At 37.3% G+C, this 25,015-nt stretch overlaps 3 protein-coding genes across 4 annotated transcripts in view; all 3 read right to left on the bottom strand.

Moving 5' to 3' along the window:
- The window catches only part of LOC139129890 (dual specificity tyrosine-phosphorylation-regulated kinase 1A-like), a 107,167-nt gene extending 101,849 nt beyond the window's left edge, over window positions 1-5,318 (bottom strand). The window contains exon 1 of one of the 2 annotated variants that reach the window (XM_070695578.1): window positions 4,891-5,318. The gene's annotated coding sequence lies outside the window, so the exon portion shown is untranslated. The remainder of the gene's footprint in view (window positions 1-4,890) is intronic. The other variant, XM_070695580.1, reaches the window with a different exon arrangement.
- A 721-nt stretch (window positions 5,319-6,039) lies between these two features.
- LOC139129891 (rRNA 2'-O-methyltransferase fibrillarin-like) lies at window positions 6,040-14,867 on the bottom strand. The gene is made up of 10 exons (XM_070695582.1): window positions 14,812-14,867; window positions 13,581-13,598; window positions 12,476-12,655; window positions 11,951-11,998; window positions 10,840-10,934; window positions 10,109-10,279; window positions 9,068-9,200; window positions 8,658-8,770; window positions 7,458-7,603; window positions 6,040-6,243 (listed from the first exon to the last, which is right to left on the bottom strand). The coding sequence occupies exons 1-10, from the start codon at window positions 14,819-14,821 to the stop codon at window positions 6,210-6,212; spliced, it is 948 nt and encodes a 315-aa protein (XP_070551683.1). The 5' UTR covers window positions 14,822-14,867; the 3' UTR covers window positions 6,040-6,209.
- A 1,052-nt stretch (window positions 14,868-15,919) lies between these two features.
- LOC139129889 (ubiquitin-fold modifier-conjugating enzyme 1) lies at window positions 15,920-25,014 on the bottom strand. Its single transcript, XM_070695574.1, has 5 exons — window positions 24,767-25,014; window positions 24,516-24,660; window positions 21,146-21,277; window positions 19,424-19,591; window positions 15,920-18,506 (listed from the first exon to the last, which is right to left on the bottom strand). Exons 2-5 carry the CDS (start codon window positions 24,636-24,638, stop codon window positions 18,420-18,422), a joined length of 510 nt encoding a protein of 169 aa, XP_070551675.1. The 5' UTR covers window positions 24,639-24,660; window positions 24,767-25,014; the 3' UTR covers window positions 15,920-18,419.
- Between the last annotated feature and the right edge of the window lies 1 nt (window position 25,015).

Below are 25,015 nucleotides of genomic sequence, written 5' to 3'. Positions count from 1 at the left end.
ATTAGCATAAATTAAGTTTCTTGGCAATTGTTGGAATATGATCATTGTAAGTAGCCCCCTTCCATATTACCTGTTTTATGTTACTTGTCATGGGTACTTGGATATAGTTCATTGTTTAATTGTACAGCGTAAGTTATCTGGCCATGCAGATCAAACCTAGGACATATCACAACTCTGGCAGAGCTCTGCGACTTAGTAGACAATCGATGGAAGTCAAAACAATGCACTTGCCATATTAAACTTTAAAGTAATTTCCTCCAACACGCAGTAATCTGAATAAAAGAACTCTTATTCCCCCCCCCCAATATTATCCAGTTAATCGACTTCATGTTTCACAAGTTAATTTGAATTATGTTGCTGAAAGAGGTCGTGCATGGCACCTTGGGAAACAGTTGTCCTCTACAGACAGACAGTGCAGTCAAACCTTCTGTCCCATTCTCTATCTTCTGAATTCTATTTCACACTGGAAATGCTTAGTTTTGCCAATTAATGCTCCCATCTTTGTTTTCCAACATCCTGGCCAGAACAACAGCACCTAAAAACTGGGTGCACTGCGTTGGCTGCACTGTAAATAATAGGACCTATGTATATATACAAAAGGCATATTTATAGCTAAGCTGTAACAGGTGGGCATTGAAACATTTAACGAATTTAAAACACATCCCAGTGGAAAGTTTCCCCAAAGCCTGGAACACACATACAGCAGTGGGAAAGTGACACAGACCATCTGTTTAGGATTTGTGCTTACGTTCGTATGCTTGCTCAGTTTATCAGGATAATTCTGTCACAGATCGGAAATGATATTTTTTTTTATCCGGCTATAAAAATATTCACAGGCAAATAAACAGATGATCTCAAACCGTGTTGACATTATTGAAGTGGGTCACCATGGTTTCTGCAAAACAAACGTAAACATATGATATACATGTACATTCAGGCTGTCATCCCGGGGCCAATGTTGTAGGAGGTAGGCAGGACATTGAAAGCTTACAAATTGGGGGATATTTTTAATCAGACTTTTTTGTGGAAAGAAATAAAAAAGCTGGAAAAAAATTGCACTTGATTGACAAGCAAGGCAAAAATGAATACCAGTACTTCACATTGTATGTTAATTGATGGGCACTTTGCATATACTTAAAATAGCATCAACATTTAACATCAAATTGTCATTGGAAAGAAAAGTCAAGGTCATGAACAGCATATCAGATGACTCACAAATTATATAATACCTTGACTACCCTTCATTGCGTGGATGTAGTAAATACCACGCAGCGGGCAAAAACAATCTGACTGTCAGCTAAAATTTGCTGACTGTGAAAACACCAGTTTCATGAAAAGTATGGATATTTGGCAAAAATTTAAGGTGCACACTATGTGTTACAGCCAAAACTTGAAATTTTTTTGTCACTTTTGTTGTAACTAGAATTTTCTACATCTGTTACTGTGGACGAGCAGAAATTCACTGACAGGGAAGCAGGATCCCAAACTGTTGCAGGAACTTGAAGAACCCTCGGGTGCCATCTTCATTATGTAAAGAATGCTTGTTTTTCTTAGGGGGTTTCCCATGTAGCTTTTTCCAAAGCAATCAGTCCCCTTAGAATTATTGCAGTTTGTAGAAAAGTTTAATGTAGGGCACGTTTTCTTCACTGACTTCCACATTTTTATGCCAAGACCCACATAATTGGACAAAAGAATGCATATAAAACACACTCGTGTGGTGGAGAAAGTGTGCGAGACTTGCACTTTACTTTTTGGTAGTGAACTTGATGACTAGACACCCTGTGTGCAAAGTGTAGTTGGTAATAGTGTTTGGGACCAGCAAAATTACTGAACAATGTATGTAACCACCAAATTGGTAAAGATTACTTGCTCTGTCAATGACACTGTCAACGAGAACATTAAGGATGTTGCCATTTTTGAATCAATTTAAAACATGACTTGTGAACTGAATCTACACTTTACCAAACTGGGAAACAATCATATTAAGATGTTCTTTTGTTCTTAAAATATTGAAACTAAGTTTACTTGTACTGAACAAAACACTCTTTAGGATAATTTTATAGCTGTATGCAAACAATTTCAACATTTCCTTTACTATTGTTTGCTAAGCTATATTACACAGTTCAATGTAGTGCCAACCGCCACCCAATGCACATAGTATAAAGAGATGTTTTAAAGCATCAAACCAGGTTCGATAAACAAGTGTTAGTGAGGAAATAGGTCATAATCACAGTTCACGTTGACTGCATACAGGAAACCGGGAATTTGCAGGACAACCTTGATGTTTAATAAAGCTATTGTGCATACAACCAAACATGGCACTTGATTTTTACCAAACACAATCACTATCTGTCCAGTCTCCCGAACTGTCTGCATGTCAGACAACAAGACACGTTACCATGACAATGAGACATAACCAAGGCAACAGGACCTTGAAACTCACAGCATGGGCAATGACCTCTCTGCTCTCATAAAGACACTTTTTCTGTGATGTGTAAGCCTCTTGCACAAAAATCCAAGGGCAATCACACGTTTCACAGAAACCAATCTTGAGTTGGTAGCACATCTATTTGCCAAGGACAGTACAGAGCACCAGATATAAGATATAAGACTTTTCAACAGCAAGAATGTACCAAATGTACCAACCAAAACTTTACGGGGAAAACTAGACAAAATTAAGACAAAGTAACAGAAAAATACATATTACTAAATATCAACACTATCATCCGAAATTGGATGCACCAGACGAAAATGCTAGTCTCAATAATGTACGGCACCTACCGGGATCATTTAAATTCAAAGTGACTTGCACAAGGAGTATTGTAGACTTACATTTCAAATAAATTTTATCTCTTAGACAAATCTTATCTAATCCATGAAAAGGATGAAACTGCTTTGGACGATAATACAGAAAATATTTCTACGATTCACAAAAATGTTGTCATCTGACTTCTATCATTATATAGCATACCATGACAAATGTTCCTATCAGTATATGACAACATCTTTCCAGCGTTGATAGACCACTGAGACTGGGAAATACTGGGGCCAGGAAAGTTGTTGTAGTACCATTATTAGTAAACATAAGAGCTGTAAGTATGAAATTTATTTACAAACTGAAAAAATCATCCTCACACAAAGAGAATTTGGTAAAGATTTTGCAAGATGTGCCAAACAAATCATTGCAAAAATTAAAACAAAAATGAAAAATGTCAACTTCTTGGGGACAAAATCTGCCGAAAGCATACATACAGAGCAGTAACGCACAATGAAGCAACCAGATCCACTCTCACTTTGAGTGTTTGACACATTTCTAATAATTGTACAGACCAAAAGCAAAGTAGTGTTTGAATTTTTACGTCATTCTTATATAGACCCTACACACATATTATTGTCATTGGAATATTTCACTTGTTCTTTCCTCAGATGGCTTCATCAATGAATTATCTCTTATAAGAGAAACTGTGGTATGGCACACACCACAATTTCTCATGTACCAATATTTACTGATCAACGGTGGAGTGTGCATCCCAATCTAACACGTCACTCAATGCCCATCCTTATTTTGAAATGTGTGGAGATTGTTTCTCAATGACCCATTATGTATCATGTATTGATATTGCATCGCATAGGGTTTAACCCTGGAAGAGGAATATGAGTCGTCCCCACCAGAGGGCGTACTGAGCAACAGACGTAACAGCCAGCACTGGTTCAAAAATACGACTCTGGGCCGGGCCCGTCCCGATATAAAAATTCAAACGTATATGGTATTTTATTAAAGACGTTGAAAACTTCCAGACCGAACTAGCTTTTTTCACTGTGTTGCAAAATTAGCATTTACTTCATTTCTAGGTTTCGAAAACTGTTAGAATTCGGATAAAGACAGCGTGAAAAATCTTGGAAATTTTCGCAGTGACATGAACATGGCGGCCATTTTGAATAACATCGCCAACCAAAACGCAGTTATGAATTAAGAAAATCGTTCCACGAATTCAACCGAGTATGTAGTTTAAACAGACGTGAAACGGATGAAAATCATACTTAAATAGCTAACTAACGTAAGTGATGACACATTTTGCAGTGATTATCCGTCTGCAAGTCGGGGTATATCTGGGTAGTGTCGGCTGCTGAACCAATATTTATGTAAATGAGCTGGTTCACCAGCTGATCACATCAAAACATTGGAGTGTAACGACGTAGTCGCGATCACAGATGCCCCTAGATCCAATTGAAAATAGGAAGAGGCTTCAATTTAGGAAACCCTGCGACATTAATATTTAGGGTTATTGAAGATATAGCGAAAATATCACAAAAGCATGACTTAATTTGTATATTATTTTCTTGGGCTGCTGAACAAATGAATCCCTAAAGTTGGAACTCCTACACGGACCTGGCCCTGCTGTTTCATTCGTGGCGACGTCAGTGTTTTTTTTAAGGGTGTCGTTCCATTTTACAAGCATGGAGGGACCGAGTTTGTAACACTGGCAATCATTAGTCACTAAAATTGATGTGTAAGGTGCCTTAAACAAGACATGTCCGAGAGAACATTCAACCAAACCCAGCAACGCAACGCGCGATGACTCAAAGCAAGTCACCACTCGCTCTATCCAAAAATTCGCCATCGCATCAAAATGAAAAAATAGAAAATGTTCCAGCTCAAAGATGAACTTAGAGGCTTCTATTTAATTTTGAAATATTTAATTTCCCCTACAAAACGTCTCTGAATTTATAATGCAAAGGTTGTCTCCATAGTGCGATCCCCGGAAGAACAAATATTGTAAATAGCACAGACTAACTAACACACATGGCCGCGCCGAAGGTCACGCCGAGACTTGGGTATGCGCGATCTTCGGATTATATACTTTAAAATCTGGAGAAAACAGCGCTTACCTTGAAAATTCCAGCTGTCATCGAGCAGGTAAATTAATACTGCTTCTAACCGACGATGTCCCGTAGTATTGCAGGGTCGCCAAGCCTAATTGGGCTACCTTTGATCGCAACAAAGACGGCCAACCAACCCCAAAATGGCGCGCGAAAATGAAATGTTCAGCAACTTGCAGGTCAGCAAAAAATTCCAATCGCTTGGTCGTAATGGGACAGAAAGTTCCAGGGTTAGGTGCTCATACGACGGAGACGTTGTCTTCCAACCTCGGTGGATATTACCGATTGGTTAATTCTGATGCAGATGTTTGTCCTTGGCTTATTTTGATTTCAGACGGAAGATTTCTGAAAAAGAAAATGGCGGACTATACGCTCTGCATTGGAAATGCTGACAACGAATGACGCGGCTAAAGGGCATGGTTGTTATAGCGACTGTCAATCATTGCTCTCGCTTGAAGGATGATGTCATTAGTTACGCCCACTGGGAAGAAGGAGCTGTCAATCAACCGCCCATCAAAACCCACAGTTCCCGGATGACTGTACTTGGACTGAACGGAAATACTGGGGATCTCAATCCCCCCAATTTTAATCGGTATCTGAAAATGTGAGATGGCAAAAAACTTATGAGAAAGATAAGCGGAAATTACGTAAGACAGAGGAAACGAAAAAGAGGCTTGTTGTGAGACCTGCATATATGTTAGCCTTTGAATTCCTACTCCTAATTTCGTATCAGACTTTTCCTGATACAATTAACAACACTAAAGTCTGAGATTGTCAAATTTGTGCAAGTATTTCTCAAGCCATGTGGTCAAAGTGCAGTCTGGCAAGAAGCTTTATTCATTTTTCCCCTCACTTTCCACTTGAAACTCTTAGGTAAATAAACGAAAGCAAAAGTTACGAAGCTATGAAAGATTTTTTTCACTTTCGAGGTATCTGAAATGTTAAACCGTCTTTCTGTTATTTCGACTTCCATCATATTATGGTTACAGCGTATTGGTGTCTGTGATTGTGAAAGAACAAGTTTCATAATGTGCGCCACCAATGTCATCATCATATAACCACTTTCGTTTTTTGGGAAGGTACTTCACAATCACAGTGACGGAAATGGTTAGGATCTGTCAGACACACACAACCACTGAGGAACTGCGAGGCTGATGGTGATTTTAATAAGAGAGTTTATTCCACAATAAATGACACATTTTGAAGATTGAGGCATTAAAATTTTAAATGTCAAAACATGATCACTCGATAGATGTCCTCTACAAAATAAAATAGAGTTTTGTTCATAAAAAACGGAAACTGACTGAAGAAGTGCATTTTGATTCAGACTATGATGTCCCAGGCTTCTTCTTTGGTTGAGGTCTGGAAGGAAAAGACAGCAAATAAAACAGTTAGATACAGATACTGACGATTTGAATCTGGTGATCAAATGGCATTGGAGAAGATGAACAGAAGTCCTTGTTGAGAGAGCAACGCACGAAGATAGCAGGAACATAGCAGGCAAGGGGGAACAAATGCACAAAATGAGATTTGTACAATTGATGATAAATACTCACGCTATCAGGTCATTTTCATAATAATTATTGATACAGTGTATCTACACTAAATATTCAAATCTCTACTTCCTGATTCTACTTCCCTGATTGGTGTATTTTATCAAGAGGAAGGAAACTCATATGTTACCAGTGTTCACGTACAATTGACCAGGGCAGGTTTTATCATTTATTTTCCTCTGTCAGTTCCCCCTTGCTGTATCAGTGAACAAAACCAGATGCTGACACCGTTCTCAAGACAGGGTCCACACACTCAAAGAAAGTCACTTCAGATTCAAGAACCTTCAAGGGCTCTTTCAGAAATTTTCAAATACTTCAAGAGTCGTCTTAACAATGTCATTTTTCACATCATGTTTACAGTGACATGACTCATCATGTCATAATTTGCAAATGGCCCCTCAATTTTCCAGGACTTTTCACTGACTCCTCTCGATTTTCAAAGACTTTCTGAGAGACATTAAAATTCAAGGACTCTTGGAGGACTTTCCAGGAGGGCCAGAATCCTGTGAAGACATTTGTATTTGTTCCAAAGCTCACTTTCAAATTCAAGTAGATCTGTTTTGTTTTACATGAATGTTTGGACACATATACAGGACAGTGGGGGAGACTGAGTTCATGTTGGATCAACCAGTGTCAAGGTTATCAGTGGCTTGGTCTGAGACTGTGCACAATGTTGATACTCTTGACCGGTGAAGCAAATCCTTTCATGAAATGGTTTGGCCCAATCTTATTATATTCTGTGGTATTTGAACCTCTACACATAGAGCTGGGGTGATACCTTCACATGAAGACTGAAATTTGGGCAATTGATTTCAATGTAGATATTGTATACCCAGGGACTATGAACTGGAGGATGAACTGCAATGCAGAGATTAGATGAGATGATTAGAGTTAGTGTGTGTGTGTGTGTGTGTGTGAGAGAGAGAAAGAGAGAGAGAGAGAGAGAGAGAGAGAGGGGAGTGAATGTGACACTATGACAGAGCACTGACAAAAGTTTATGTCCATAACATTTTCACAACATACCTGTATACTCCAACAACTACGGCATGGTCTCTTTCATAAGGTTCTAATGTCAGCTGTTCCTGTGGTTTGAGTCTCTCTGACTGTAACTTCTTTACCTCGCCAGCAAACACTGCCTCTGGTGCCGCCGTGGAATCTATGCAATTGGCCTACAGTGGACAATACACAGTAAAGTAATGGTAATTATACTAATGGTGTAAAATTCTTTTAGCAGTTTGCCCCTTTTACCCCCAAATTAACAGTAAACAGGTCCATTCTCACCACTAATAACAATGGTTTGGGTCAAACCATAATGGTGAAAAGGTTAAACCATTGTCAGAAACTTTTGATGTGATTTTGATTATTTTTGTTATATGTCAGTGTGTCTGTTAGACTGAAAGATCCGTCGCTCGAGGGCTCTCTCTACGCTGGGGGGGGGGGGGGGGGGGAGAGCGTAGAGAGCGCCCTCAAGCGATGGATATTTCAGTCTATGTAAGTGTGTTCTATTTGTGAAATTCAGTTTCTTGATGTACTCCCAAAATCAAGTCCTAGTGTCTGGTTTTCAACTTGTCGACACACGTTCAATGTCATTATTGACGTCTGAATTTTCGTTCAAACAGGAATTAATTTGCCAATAATAATGTTGCATATTATGCAAATGTACTGTATTGGCAAGGCTAGTGTTTGCATTTCAACACACTTCAGGGAAGAGACCTGAGAAGTTATTTGTTTTCCAGAATACAAATTATGAGAGAAATTATCAAGTTAAGGTGATTTTTCTTTTCAACTTTCAAAGCTGTTGGTCAGGTTTTGCCTGAATACAATGGGAATATTCAACAAATGAGACAACTGGGAGAGAATACAAATTCACTTATGCTAGGTAAATACCCTTATAGAAAATTCTATTTAGGTAGCAACATTGTGATTTTTTGTTTTAATGAAAATCCACAGACCTTTACCAATACACTTTAACTTAAACACTAGTATTACATGGTATTTTATAAGCAGACACGAAAATATTCCTATTTTGTGGAGTTGCACTATCATCATTATTACATGCTGTCCACGCTAATAAAAAGACATTTCCATTACTGACTTGGGGAGTACAGAGCATGTACTCTCCTTCACAAACCTCTAGAGGGCCTCATAGTCGTGAGTTACTAAAGCCAGACTGCCTGCACTACTGATTACATTTATGTTTTCACGCTTAGATTTGTCACTCACCTTGATTGATATGACAAAATGCCCTTCATTTCTCAGAAAATTGTGTGCATTGATGGCGACAATTCTGGCCTGGTCAGGCTGAGCTACGTCGGCAAATATCGTATCAACCATACCTATAAACAGGGTGAGAAGCAACGTGAATTTTTCACAAGTTTGCAGATAGAATAATTTGTGAAGTCCTTGTTCACAAGTTTCACTTGTGTCTACATCTAAAGCATTATCCAGTCACGTTTAAGATTTCATTCAATGTTGACCAAAAGTTGCATTAGTGGTTGAAAACTGCATGCCTGGAAATCATCCAATCGTTCTGCTCCTTCCTTTCCTGTATAGCCCACAATATTTGTACTTTTCACGGGAAAGTCTGATACAGACACTGGGATTTGAATGGTCAAGACCCAAATCTGACTTACCGACCAGCATCCTGTATTTGTGTGGATGTCTGGCATCCTCTATGATTGGGATAATGTTGGCTCGTTTCTTAGCAACGTTCAACAGATCCCGCCCGGATCTGTGGGAGAACTCCACGGCGTAGACAACGCCATCCTGGAAGAATAAAATCCTACATTCAGAGACTTGGAATGGGACGCCTTGGAGGGGGTTCAGATGTTCTGGTTTTATCAGGGGGAGGGGGCACTTGGATGTTATGGAATTACTAATGATAACTCAATGCTGTCCTGAGAAGACCGCTACATCAAATACCTGTGCCATTCTGTCAATTATTGTGTCCACTTTGTATATCAGTCTGTTCTGGACACACAAATGCAGGCCTACATTTCATGTTCAAAATATAGAGTATTCATAATATTGACCAAAGGTGGCATGGTGAGTACTTCTTTCCAGATTTTGCAGTAATTTTAAACTTGTTTTCTAACAATCATGCGACAAAGTTGGTAGACTGTGCTACTGCTTCAGCTATTAAAGTTAAAAAGAATTGCTAGCACAATAGATACTATGCATAACATCATGTGAACGACATTGCAATATGTCACATGACATCATAACAGGCCAAATAATCAAATCCATTCAAGGTACAACATTACCCTGTCCATGAGACATTTTCTAATTTCAACATTCAGTTGCACCACGCTGAGCCACAAAATAGTTAGTTGTTCAGTTTCTGGCACAAACATAATTTTGGTGGTTAAGCCAGAGTGTTCATTGATGTGGCTTTTGGTAACATTCCTTGAAAGGTGAGTTTCTATTGTTTGACATGTTCACCCCTACATCCCTGTAAACGGGTCCACATTGGCAGTCAACAATCCAGGGATTTCATGAAACCATGTTGGTGAAAGGGGTTAGTTAAAGTACAATATTGGTGACGTAGAGGTGTCACTTTTTTTTAGAACTCTGCATTTCCTAAGCTGTTCCGGGAAATTTCAAACAGATTTTATTTTTGTTGTTAATGATACAAAAATTACATCATTTGTAATCAGCACTCTTTGCTAACTTACCGGTCCAACAACATCTGAGACGTGAGACACTGTGGTGCCAGATGCAGCGCCAAGGTACAAGACTTTACTTCCGACTGGCATGTGAATTTTGTCAACCCCGCCCAAGATGGCTGCTGCAAGTTTTGATCGGAAAGGATTCCAGGCCCTGTATTCAATCTTCTCACCTTCAGCCTTTGGAGAGTTGATCAGGAATAAAGTATGTTAAAAAATGTGGATGGGAAAAGATGTGAAAATAAGTTGTAGTGGACTGATAGACCAATGGCTTGGCAACAAGTAATACACAAAGAGAGTGGAAGAATTGTTAAAATTTAATCTGTCACCCCCAAATTCCCTATAGATAGGTCCACCATCACCTTGATAACAATAGGTTTGGGCAAAACTATGGTAATGAAAGGGTTTACCTTTCGTCAGCAAATTTTGGAACAACCTGACTGTTTTCAAAGTAAAAGTTGAACCCGAAACAGCCAATCAGAGGCAAATAACCTATAGCAGTCGAGTGTAGAAAATTCATCAGAGAGAGACTACTGAATTCAAACTTTGCATGTAGCTATGGAAACGGTTTCCAAGTAACACTACAAACACATCTTACCTCCACTGAGATAATAGCCAATCAGAGGCAAATAATCTAAAGCAGTCGATTGCAGACAATTCATTGGAGAGAGACCACCAAATCCAAACTTTGCATGTATCTATAGAAATGGTTTCCAAGTAACACAACAAACACATCTTACCTCCACTGAGATTCTCTTCTCTCCATACACTGATTCACCGGGTACCATGTTCTTGGTCACCAAGGCATCCTCTTTGCCTCTAGCGATAAACACACCTGAGATGTGTAGACACAAAGATTATCAATAAATAAACAAAATACTGTATTTGTAAAATTTGTATGTATGTACAAAGAGCAGATTATATCAGCAAAGAGGAGAGCTAAAATTACAAATACCTTTGGCAGAAATAATACATTTCAGAACTTTAAAGAAGTAGTTTTCCTGACGGAAATGTGCTCAGACTGACCCTAATAGCTTCACACTGTTGTACTTTGAAGTTAAAATCTCATGAAATATTTGTATATGCCACTTTATGCCATGGAAACACCATGGAAACAGTGTATACTAAATCGTTATTAATATTTTGTTTTGAAATATTTGTTATTGAAAACCTGTTAGGAATTTAAAGTATAAACTTACAAAAATTTCTTTCAGCAATTGAAAATGTTTGGGGCAAGTTCAAGTCATAAATTTGTCAGTGGATTTTCACACTACTAAATATTCGTTGGAGGGAGGCAGTGTTTTCTCTGCATGTTCACTAAAGGGGCAATTTCTGACCCCAATTCATTAAAATTTGGGGGCAGACTTGACATTTTAGGGGGCAGAAAGAACAGCAAATTCACAGGTCACTACACTTTGCGCTTGGGTCACAATCATATGGGCGTATTTGCTTGCTGTGTTTAGTGTGCGATTTTCCCACTGTCAGTAACTTTTAAAGGGCAGAAAATGGCTCGAAATGTGCCATTTGTACAATTGCGCAGTTGAGAGAAAACCCTGGGGAGGGGGTGTTTGAGATGAAATGCAGTGTGTTTGTTTGTCCAGTGCTTGATTCACTTATCCGTGTCCCTCACTGCATTGATAAAAGATATCATAATATTTTTGACAGAGTGTGAGTATGCGAGACTTTTTTAGAACAGACACAAATGCAGTTTTCATGGAAACACTTAATATGCAGATATATGCAGATATATGTCAGAAAATTTTAAAGGTAGACGTGTCACGCATTTACATTTGTAACATGAGAGAATAAACAGTTATATGAGAAAAAAATTCTGAGTTTGACAGAACCTACCTGCAAGTCTATGTGGTTCTATGGTGACTTGCTTTCCTCCAGCAAAACCTAGTAAAGCAGAATGTAGAAAAGTTTGTAATCATGGTTTAACGAAAAAACTGAATTTCTGAGGTTTCATCATCCTGTTTTGTTAGCGAAATTTGCAAGATAACACTAGATTCTTGATTTCAAAACAGAGTGGTTCAAAGTTTCCCGGAGGGTATTTTGAGGGAAAGTTTAAATCTTTCAATTTTGAGATGCTTACTACCCAACCTTCAAAAAGATTATGACGATTACACACACTCTTTAAAACAGTTTCCAACTTTCAAATGAGAACCAGACACTAACATGCAAAAATCAGAAGAGAAAAGAAACAAATATAGTATTAATCATACACTCTAAAAATTCAATGATCAACGTTATGAAAATCACTAATACAGGACTCTATGGCAACACTAGTGACATGAGCAGTATAAAGTCTGAAATATTTTATTCTTCCCTAATGTACATGTATATCATCGTAAATTTCAAGAAAGTACTACTTACCCCCTCTGCCTCCACGGCCTCCTCTACCCCTACCTCCTCTTCCTCCACGGCCAAATCCGCCTCCCCTGCCGCCAGGCCCCCCTCGGCCACCCCCTCGACCGCCAAAACCTCCACGGCCACCCCCTCGACCGCCAAAGCCTCCACGGCCACCGCCCCTACCACCAAAGCCTCCGCGGCCGCCTATGAAATTGAATCAAAACAAGCTGGGTTAAAATTTATCAAATGACAGTTCTTCAAAACCACAGTCACTAATGAAAGTAGTTCTTGCTCTCTGAATACCTGTTCCCAGCAAGTTAACCCTTAGAGCGCTGTAATTTTACACACCCAAAATTTTAGTGCAACATTTTACAAATTTTTATGAATTTTTCTGTAATTTTTTTTTATAATTTTGGATCAAATGGATATAACATTTCAGCGAGTACAGTTTTTTATCAAAATTTAACAAAGATCTGAAAAAAAAAATGACTGGGGTATATTCTATAAAGTGGCAAAAATTTGACTTTGATGCTCAAAGGGTTAACATATAGCACTAACAAACAGCAATCTTGCCAGTACAATACCACACCATCCCAGTTCCAACAGTGTTTTTGCTAAGGTTTGGGAAGACTGGTGAATGGTTTGGGAACCCAGGTAACATTTCTTGTGTCCCCTAACCTGATTGCATTGTACCCCGGGAACCCCTGGTAACATTTACCTGCTTACCGCCCTTAGCAAAAACACTGTCCAAATTACACACTCTGAACTGTTTCAATTGGAGTTCGCTTTTAGAATAATGTACCTTGAACACTGAATTTCAAACTGCTGGCTGCATAACAGAATACCTAACAATGATACAGACATCTTCCTTGTTAGCTTTCTTTCTCCGCAATAAATAACTCCAGTGTGTGGATCAACTGTATTGATGTGGCTGCAGAAGCTTAGTTCAAAAAGACGTACAATACGTGCCAAATTTTGAAATTTGCCTAAGTGCATGACACCATCTGCAATGTATAAACTTACACACACACACACACACACTGTCATTTTTGAAGTCAGAGTTTCAGGAAACGGAATGGTTTAATTTATCTTTTTTTTCTTTAAAGTATCTAGTTTTACTTTGACTTACCTCCCCTTGGCGAAAATCCTGAAATAAATTGAAAGACATACAGTTAATAATCAGACAATCAACAAGAACGTTCATTTGGGGGGTGGGGGGGTGTGAGGAGGTCACTTGAATTGGGAATACTTTGCTTATCTCGTCAAATACCTGTGTACATGTTTTGAATGTAGAACTAGGGAGGTTTTAGGATTTAAAGGGCCAAAGCGAATCCATACTGATGCTGGACCGGACTCCAGCTTGCTTCCTCAGAATTGTCTAAAGTAATTTAGCAGGCGTTTCTTCCAAATACATTGATGTGCATGGGAAAGAAGCAGGCTGAGTCATTGGTGCGATCCGCAGCCCTGTCAGTCTTGCGGTTGCATTGTGTTGGACCATAGACCCTAATGGGTCTATAGGTAGACAGCTGTAATGTGTCTAAAATTTGTTGATCACTGCATGGAGGTACCACAAGACACAGCAAAGGTAAGGCAGCAAATACTATACACTAAGAAGCTCTTTAATTGATTATAAAGCTCAAGACACTCCAGAACACAACACATCCAACTCCCCTCCCTTGCAAGGAAGATTTTGGGCTACGCAGTAAGGTACAATACTACAGCTTTCTCAAAATTCAAAGTTGTCGTTGTAAACTATCTGTAAAATCATAGACGGTAGCTGCTGTCTACAGTAAAACCGTTTGTTGTTAGTGAATTACAGTAAAGCGATGGGTGGCGAGCAAATTCTGCTAGGTTCAGGTCTAGCTAGGTCTAAATTCAACGTCTGCCAACATCAGGGTAGCAATACCACGAAGGCTTACTCAGAATAGCTGGTGGAGAACTGTGGTAACTAAAAACCATTCATTCAAATTTCTACAAAGTCGATGAACACAGGTATGGCACTCGTGACCTGACATCCGTTCGAACGATTACACTTATGATCTGAGACAAGCCTTTGAAAAGGAGAGTCCATCAGTGACTTCAGTAGGCTAAGCAGTTACAAAAGTAAACCCTTTGCCAAAAGCTTGTAGACATTTCATAAATGCTGTTACAATGCAGGGGGTTACAATCCGTAGCAGTTCGTAAACAACCGTGTGGAGGCGACTCGACGGCGAACATAAAGAGACTTCTACGTGGCATGTCTACAGGGTTAGTAACTTAACCATAACAAAATTACTCCTTAGAATAACCTTAATCCATAAAATTGCTAAAACCTTGCAATCGCAAAAGTTATGGTGACTGAATTTGAAGGAATACTCTACCTGGCCTCATGTCTGTTCAATATTTCTGTACAACACGTGTGAAGTAACTGCGCATGTGCGGCGTCTTTTCACCTCAGAGTGCGTGGACGTTGGTGGCGCCACATCGAAAACTCAATAACTTTGAAAGGGGCAGTGGTGGTTTTGTGATGTGTGTAGCTGATGAATGCAACTTTTGTACGATTACAATAACTTTTTTTACATTTTAGTACCGTCGTTTTCGGTACGAAAATCGGAATAGTCCTGGACAGTTCATTTTTAAAAAAGGTCTTGAGAACACTTGGACTGTTAGCTGTGCATGGGTCCACAACAATGGTTGTTGATGGCTGGATTTTTGTCTTTGTGCTGATTTTTATCTTTGACGACTTTATGGGGGCGTAAAAGTCAAAACACCCTTCAGAAAACCACCACCCAATTTAAAGACCCACAGCTATATACGGTGAAATCCAACTCAACACAAAGAAGCAGAGCAGCTATCAGAACTACAAGTAAATTGTACTTGATATAAGCATAGACCCTCGAGAAAAACCTGAGGGTCTATGATATAAGATATTAATGTCATAATTATGAAATATTAATATTATCAATACAATCGTTTTGGTATTACATCAGGTAGATCTCGAGTTTCCTTTCTGCTCAGCAATACTTGATAAAATCACTGAACATATATGAATTACATTTTATATCAATCGAAGGAAACTTGAGATATGACTAAAATTGAAATGGAGCCTGATATCTACTTCATTAAACCAGTGTTCCTAAAAGGATACGAAAGAAACCTGTGACCATAATGGCGCACAGGTGAACTGGAAATGAATAGTCTTAAATATGATATTATTTTCATAATTATCAAAATTAGTTAATCATAAATATGAAATATTGATATCACATAGCCTTGTTAGTATTTCATCAGGGTTGAGCTTCCTTTCTGCAGAGCAGCACTCAATAAAATCACTGTATGTGTATGAGTTATGTATGACATGGGCGGCCAACCGATGCGTCCAATATACTAAAAGTATATAAAAGGGGCCAACAAGGCTCTAAAACATACAGTACGTACTGTTAATGTGTTTACTGCATAAAAGTAGAGTAGAAAGAAACACACAAAATGGGACATAGAATTGCTTTATTTATACTTAAAAGCATTTTATTTCATGCACCAAATCTTGGCACAGATAATTTGTTTGCAAGTATGTGCACTTTGTTCTGTAAATAAAATACTTGATCTGCAAAAAGTTGACATGACGGATGGAGAGGCAGCGCTCCATTAACTGTAACATTGTATGTCTTCTACATTATGTTTTTTCTGTCTGAAAAAATAGTTTCTTGTTCTACTCCCAAATCATATTGATATTCAACTTGTCTACACAGCCTGTATGTGTGTGAAGTCCAATATTATTGTCTACACAGCCTGTATGTGTGTGAAGTCCAATATTATTCCAATATTATTGTCTTCACAGCTTGTATTTGTGTGAATATTATTGTCTTCACAGCCTGTGTGTGTGTGTGTGTGAAGTTCAATATTATTGTCTACAAAGCCTGTATGTGAAGTCCAATATTATTGTCTTGACAGCCTGTATGCGTGTGAAGTCCACTATTGTTGTCTACATAGCCTCTGTGTGTGTTAAGTCCAATATTATTCAAATATTATTGACTTCACAGCCTGTATGTGTGTGAAGTCCAATATTATTTACATTGTTGACAGATGAATTTAGGTCCAACTAGAATTCATTTGTCAACAGTAAAGCCCATTAGCTGCATCTTTCTGCATTTTGCTAACGGTGGCAAAATATATCATCCAATCAGATGAGAGATGTTTTGAATTCTCATTATTAAGCTGTATAGTCGTTGAAAATGTTGACATTACAATCCTACGTGATGGATTTAGTTCACTAAATTCAGGTCTCTAAAACACATTTTTTTTGCAGCTATATTTGAGTTGCGACTCGAAAATTACTTAGTTGTTAAAATCTTTGTTGTGCATTTATCGCAAAAATTTGAAAAAAAACAGTGGTCACACTTTGGTTAGCACTTTTACATATATTGCATTTGATTTTGTACATTTTAAAAACATGCAAAAAGATACAGCTTATGGGGCTTTAACTATGCATATTGTGTACAATAAATTCTCTTCGCAAAAATAATACCGGTACTTTGAGGTTGGAAATATCAGGATGAAGAACAAAAATGTTTCTTTGAAAAGAATTCATGAAAACCTTTTCACATGTTACAGCTACTTGTAACTCTTCTTTAACCCTTTGAGCGCTGTAATTTTCTCCCGCCAAAAATTTTAGTGCAAAATTTTACCAATTTTTATGAATTTTTCTGTAATGTTTTGATAATTTTGGACCATATGGATATCACATTTCACTTCCTACAGTTTTTTCTCAAAATTTTAGCAAAAATATGCGAAAAATTGACTGGAGTTTATTTTCTAAGGACAAAAATAGACTTTGGCACTTAAAGGGTTAAATATATAAATCAGAATACAAAAACATGCATGGCACTATCTCATTCAAATTTTGTATTTTGCTTGCCTCTCATTCTGACTTAGATATTTATCTTTCAAATGAGTAATTTGGTAAGTTTGTATCAGATTAAACACTTTCATAAAAGAATGGCAAAAACATAAACTGCATTTCAAATTTACATGACCAAATTGCAATATTTACATGATTTTTGTTCCATGACTGAAATTGTATGAGTTGTTTTGGTTACCAAAATGAAAACTTGCTGGTGGTTACCCTGTTTGTGGACGATACATACAAATGTTTGTATGGCATGATTTTTGACACATACAGGATATACAGGTATTGTAGAGATAATATGTCATACTTCAAGCTATCAGTAGGTCGCTGATAAACAAAACTTGCCACATCTTGCTCTACAGAATAGCGTAAATATGGTAACTTCTGATACATGGTAAAAATACATGCAAAACTTATATTTAAAAGGCCAATAACTATAACTTTTGATGATCTTTACACTATTTTTGTTCATAATGTCAACGGTAGTTTCTTGTTCTACTCCACAACATAAGTATGTTTAGATACATAGCATTCAGCTCCTCAACTCAGTATGTACATGTATTGACTGCATTGTTATTGTTGATGAGTGAACTGTGATTTTGGACAAGAAATCACATGTGAATAATAAAAAAAAACGCACAGGCACTTTGCTTGTATGGGCGCCATTGTGACAAATGAGCGGATGTTTCGACATGCTTTGGGGGGGGGGATGGAACAAGAACTTGCAATTGACATAGAGAACAAAATTTGTGATAAAAATCATTTAAAAAATTACAGCTATTGGCCCTTTCAAAAAATGAAATCTTTGTCATTTCCGGTACTTATATATTTACAGAGCAAAGTTCACACACTGACAATATACATACTTCATTGAAGAACAAATGGAACTATTTGACGATACACTTGACTCATTTCATTCCTGTTAGAGTTCATATATTCAACCCTGCACACCCCTATCCTTCTTGAATATTGGATTGGTCTACACTGGTGACTTGTAGTTCAGGATGTTCCATAAACTTGAGAAATAGGGGAGTGAGGTTGAATTTTTTGAGTCCTGTTCTGGAGTTTCAATTGTCAGTATCCTTATTGTCCATTGTCCTTTTGATCTTTGTGTTGTACTAGACCCTTGCTGATCATATCAGGGATCTCCACAGCTAACCAGGGACCAAGCTGCACGGAAGATAATGAAGATATTTGGATTAATATCTCGGTGTTTAACAAGTATGGATATACAAGCAAAGCAGTATACCCAGCTACCTAAAATTCAATATTTCATGTGTTGGATTGTGTGTGAATTTGTAGGATACTGCAATACAAACTGGATATGAAATATTCCTATCACATTCAATAATACCTAGCTATATGTAGAGATATGGTCTTTGAAAAGATTGCTAGATTAACTCATAAATTAAACCTGAAAATTTCACTTTTCACAAGTGTCCAATCACAGAAATCTAATTGTCTCTACTATAAATTCTAAAATGAGTCCAAATAGGCTGTTGACCAATAAAGAATTACATGATTTTGATTAACAATTTGAATAGGGCTCGAAAATACACACTGTGAGATTGCCAGACTGATTTGCATACTATACATGCTGAGAAAAAAATACAGCATATATCGTGAGCTTCTCCTTTGTATTCTGACATTCCAACCTGGTACATTCTATCTTAACACCTCGGGGACAGATGATCAGATTCTTTCTGATCTACCACTTCTGGGGGCTCATTTTAAAGCTCTTGGAAAAAGAAAAACTTAAACCGGCTTAGTTTTTCAAAAATCCAAAATTTAATTTTTCCCCATAGAGTAACACAGGAATGGCGGCCATTTTGAATTTCAAATATCTCAAAATATTGGGTAATTTGTTTCTCTAGTTCAAAACTTTGCATGGTGACCCTCAATTTTTATTGTTGATTTGGTAAGAGAATGGTTGAAAGTTTCATTCATGAAACTTTGAGCAAAAGTGTAAGCCTTTCACTTTTGAGGGGCATATTATCTTAAACCCAAAGTACATTAACAACATGAGAAACATTGTTGAAAATAACTCCCATTATCTCCCATGCATTGTTACCGATACATCAACTCACCCCTAAAGCCATAGCATGAGATATTCCAAACTTTGGTACATTTTTCGCCCAAAGAGGTTTAAAGTGGTCTGTCAAACAAATTTTTCCGCCTCTGAACATCTTTGCTGTCTTTCCATCGAGTTCTGGAATTGCAATTTCTGGAGCTGTGCTGGGATAGGTTACTGGTATCTGTGGGAAATGACAAGACAAGAATAGAGATCTCTGGTACAACATCCAGCCATGTTGTAATTCAACATTGTCCTAGGGGGTATGAAAGGCTACCTAAGGATGAATAGATGACTACCCTATGAGACAGCATTGAAAAGCAGTTTGTGCATCATATCATAGAGTCGGTAGCAACGGAGAGGGACTGAGTTACTGTGTCAAGAATAAGTGAACTGCAATGACCTACAATAACATAAATGTGTGATATCAGGAATGTAAAATATAGTTTGCTGTGTCGGTGCGGACAACATTTTGTTGAAATCAATCTTCGTCAGAACACAAGCGAGAATGACTTGTGACATGGGACAAAATTCAAAACCCAGTAAACTATTTGTGCAAGACCATAGGTGAATATTTTTAAGTATTTTTATATCTATATCAATACCGCTGCAATTGTAAGCAAACTTTTCTTCTACAAAATCTACTGGTTCATTACAGAAATATGCTCATCTGAACTTTGTGACAAATTTCACTATTCAGTGGAACTGGCATCAGTTAATAAGCAGACCACATTTCTGATCTATATTTCCGTGTAAGCTTGGTTGAAGAAGTGTTTTGTGAATGCTCCTTTCACCAGTTTCAGGATTGTATAAAAGATAATCAATTTCTCCGTACAACGAAATATTTCTTCATCAAATTACACAGAATTGCAAAAAAATAAACCCAAAAGTCATTATCTAGGTCAATTTTAATGAGCCAGTAGCTGTAACTTTTGATGATTATTTCACTATTTCTGTTTTCAATGTCAACTACGTTTTCTCGTTCTACTCCCCAAAGTATATCTTGTTCACATTCACAGTATTCAGCTTGTCAACCCAGCCTGTACATGTAAACTGCATCAATATTGTTGATGTGTGAATTTGGGTCCGGACTTGAATTCAAATGTAAACAATAACAGTGCATTTCACATGTATAGATGCTGCATTGGTGAGCTAAATATTAGGTGTTCCTACATGCTTTGGCGAGTAGAATCAGAACATGCAAATGATGTACAAAAAATGGTAAAAAAATCATCAAAAGTTACAGTTACTGGCCCTTTGAGTGCTGTAATTTTTCCCGCCAAAATTTTAGTGCAACTTTTTAGCAAATTTTGTGACTTTTTCTTTAATTTTTTGACAATTTTTGACCAGATGGACATTACGTTTCATTGGCTACAGCTTTTTATTAAAATTTTGGTAAAAAATCAAAAAAAATGACAGGATATATTTCATAAAGGTAACAAGAATTGAATTTGGCGTTCAAAGGGTTAATACTTTAAAACCAGCACCTTTATATTTCACAAAATACAGACATTTTCAATAATGATTTAACAGACTGTATGAGGATTTTTTGTACGTTAACTATGTTACAAGAAGCTACTGAAATTACTGCAGCTCAGTAGCCACCCCTTCCCTCCCACCCTGGGTTCTAAATTATGCATTGTGTACATGGTAAACGAACTGATGTTACAAATAACTACTGTAATGCATAACATCACTGATACAGTGATAGAGTCTGATGGGCTACAGCCACACTCACATCAAATTCAATGTCAAATTCGTACTTCAGAAGTTCTTGTATGTGCCAGCATTTTCCAAACCACCTCGTACCATCTCTGTTGGATTCCAACCTGAACCAGTCATTGTCTGTTGCCTTGTTTGTTTCTACGTACTGAAACAAAAAAGGTCAAAGTCATTATAAAAGTGTTGGTAAACGTTTGCTTTCCAGCTGTACAGAATCTAGCTGTTATGTTGAAGCTAAAGATAGAATTTTTAATTTCGACTAGCTTTCATTACTTGTTTTTATGAATTTCAACTTAATCTTAACCTTAGGTATGCCCCCCAAACCACTTTGAAGCATACCTATCTTAAATTTGTTTGTTTATCTTGGCTGAGTCCAGGACAGATATTCGAATTCTCAAATTTTCACAATTCTTTTCTGATATACCACTTGTGGGGGCTCATTTAGAAGCTCTTGGAATAAGGAAAATTTTTACCATCTTAGTTTTTCTGAACTTGAAAATTTATTTTTCTCCATATTAATACTGTACAGTGTTGGCTGACATTTTGAATTTCATATGTAGGTAAACGTTGAGTTACTTGTCTCTCTAGTACCAAACTTTGCACGTCGACCCATGATTTTTATTCTCATTTTGTAAAAGAATGGTTGAAAATTTCATTGAGGAAAGTTTGAGCAAAAGTTTAAGTCTTTGTCTTGCAAGGCGCATACCACAGAGAAATTCTTCAATTGACTCAAAAACACAACATGACGAACAAAACTCATTGTGTTTGGACAACGAAGGGAATTGGTGCAATTCTGTTTCTCATACATAAAATTCCCAATACTTTCCTCTGTAGAGGTCCACCATGATGGTTAAAGGGTTAAAGGTACATTGCAATGCCCAGTGTTAAGCTTGTTGAAATAGCCTGCATATGTGTAGGCAAAAACGGAATTTTCAGTCTAGACCAAAATTTATGTATTGGCAATTTATTTACCTTCGAATGATATTGATTATTAGACCTGTATGTCTATTTTACACACATGTACGCTAGGTTGACAAAATGAAGCCTAGGCATTGTTGTCGTTAATATACAGAATAAAAATCATGCAAAATTATCAAAAGAAGCAGTCGTCGGAACTGCTCCTGTGTGAGTTTCTTGTTTACAAAAATTGTATTTCATGCATGATATCTAAATGCAACTCATCTTCATAGCTGCAACATTTAAAATCATATGATGTAGATTATGACAGACATGTTTTAACTTTCATCAATCACCATCGTACCTTGGATAGTGTTTACGTTGGTCGTAGGGATCCCATACAACTTTGAGTGCACCCACATATGAGAAAGAAACAGACTTTCGGTGAGCCAAGCACGGTTGTATAAACTTGACATGATGGCTGGTAACAGTCTAATTACCCACCCATTTTTTGATTTACTGCTTTTCTCTCCTTGATATTGGAGAGTGACATCAATTTATGTGCAACAGTTATGGACATCTTGTTATGTTATGCATAGAAAGTGTGAAAGATATTCACAGCGTGTATTCAAAATACCATAATCATTCAAAATTTGAATTTACCTACTACAACTGACATGTCAACAATTTCATCAAAACAGAATGACTGAATGTTCAAAGAATGTTTATATATATAATATATATATATATATATATATATATATATATATATATATATATATAAACACACATATATATATAAAAATATATAATAAATATATATATATAATATATATATATATATATATATATATATATATATATATATATATATATATATATATTTATATATTTATATATTTATATATATTCTTAACTGCTGGCCATTCAGGTCCTTGTGGGGGCCACGTCATTTTTGCGTCACAGCGTGGTGAACACAAATCACTGAAATTCAGATTTTTCAACCACAAATCCAATATTCAAAGTTTCAATATACATCTATGATATAACTTTTAGGTCTGCTTTTTTCACACAATTTCTGTATCACTCGCTCTTCAGTATCGTCTCATCTTTCGTTCACCTCACTCACATGTTTTTCACCAACTGATGTCACTCCACGGGGTCAAGAATATATTTACCATTTTATTTATATCTAGGCAATGAACGATTTATTTTGCATGATTCTATCCAGTAAGTGAATTTTCTAGTCATTTGATATCAATACCTGCAGATCATAGCCTTAGGAGAACGGTAAAGCATATGCAGTGGACAACGGTGACGCCACAAAAATTGACGATCTATTCACAAATACGCATAGCTTATGTGCAAATTTGATGTTCGCAATGACGACTTTTCACTCAGCATGTGTAAACATAACATGGCTAAAAATAGATTGGCTATGAATTTCAGGATGACAACTTGGTACAGTCATGTTCCTAATACTTTCGTGGCAATTTTGATTATATTTCCCCACCATATCATGGGATGATCTCGTACACTTCGGAAAGCGAAATTTGTGGATGGCCCGACAGCTTTTTCTTTGCAGTTTGAATAATTTTGTGTTTAATTGTGATTGATAAATTGTGATTAAATAACTATGAAAATGAATTTTCATTGGCCATCATTTCCCGAGCCTGTTATCCAAGTACATCAGTTCAGATAATGATATTTTATTGAAAGTTTGTCGCAACAAAGTCGACATGTCCTTTCTGTGTCCAGCTGAGTTGACTGTATGAGCATCGGTCATCTCACAGCGATCAACATCATGTCGCCCACTAAGTAATTTCATGTCCCGGGCTTTGGTAGTCTGTGTGGGCTACCATTTCATTCGTTTTGGTAGCCCAAGGGAAAAGTTGGTAGTCTGTGGACGTGGGACTACTTCACAGTTGCGAGTGGAGTGATACGTACCGGCCGCTGCGTACTATGCATAGAATAATTGGCTTCAAATTATTCTATGCATAGTACGCGGCGGCCGGTACGTATCACTCCACTCACAACTGTGGACTACCGCTAATTTTGAGCCATATTATATATATATATATATATATATATATATATATATATATATATATATATATATATATATATATATATATATATATATATATATATATATATATAAAGTATACAGATGTCTTGGGAAATTGCAGTGCTCAATGCGATATTATTTGTATTTGTCGCCTCCTCCCCCCCTCCCCCCCCCCCCAGGCTGAATAAACTGACCAAAGTACTGTAACTCAATAGCTCAACGTGGCAGGGCTGCGTGTTACGGGCGTTACTTAGAGGGCCTCCCAGCGTATTAAAACGCCGGTAACATGCACAGGCCTGCCACGCAGAGCTATGTACTGTGTCTATAGACTGTGTAGCAAGGGCTGGAGCTGTGTCACATATGTCGCTTCATTATCGCAAAACAACAACATAAGGCTTCACATCGAGGAAAGAATACAAACCTTTATAAGCGCTTGATACTCCTCTTTCAACCTCTGGGGCCATAAATCTTTATCCCTTGGTCCAGCTTTTGTTTTCAACAACGGGATATTGCTGAGCGTCTTCTTAGTCGCCGAGTCGACCATTTTGGCTTCTCACGGTTCAGTGCTGAGTGAAAATACAACGTGGACAATCCTTGATAGTAATACATTCGAAAATAAATGGCGTCAATCAAAAGCAAATACATACAACATAAAGACTTTAGAAGACTTACCTGTTTTTTCTTTAATAAAATGTTACACGCTGACAGATGAGTGGCTTTTCCGAAATGCTCACATTATTTTATACGGTGCACTTTGACCTCTGACTCCAGATGACCTTGAAACTGTCGGGCATTCCTGTCTAAGAATACCATCAAGCACCGTGTAAAATGCCCGATTTGTACTGCCTTAACTAAATAAGACTCTGAGAATAACCCTTGTATCCATGTTGAACTTAAAAGCACAAATTGGTAAAAATAATG

The sequence above is a fragment of the Ptychodera flava genome, chromosome 3, assembly GCF_041260155.1.
Source record: "Ptychodera flava strain L36383 chromosome 3, AS_Pfla_20210202, whole genome shotgun sequence".
In the NCBI taxonomy this organism is placed as follows: domain Eukaryota; kingdom Metazoa; phylum Hemichordata; class Enteropneusta; family Ptychoderidae; genus Ptychodera; species Ptychodera flava.
Note: the sequence above shows the minus strand (reverse complement) of the source record. Positions and strands in the feature narration are given on the sequence as shown.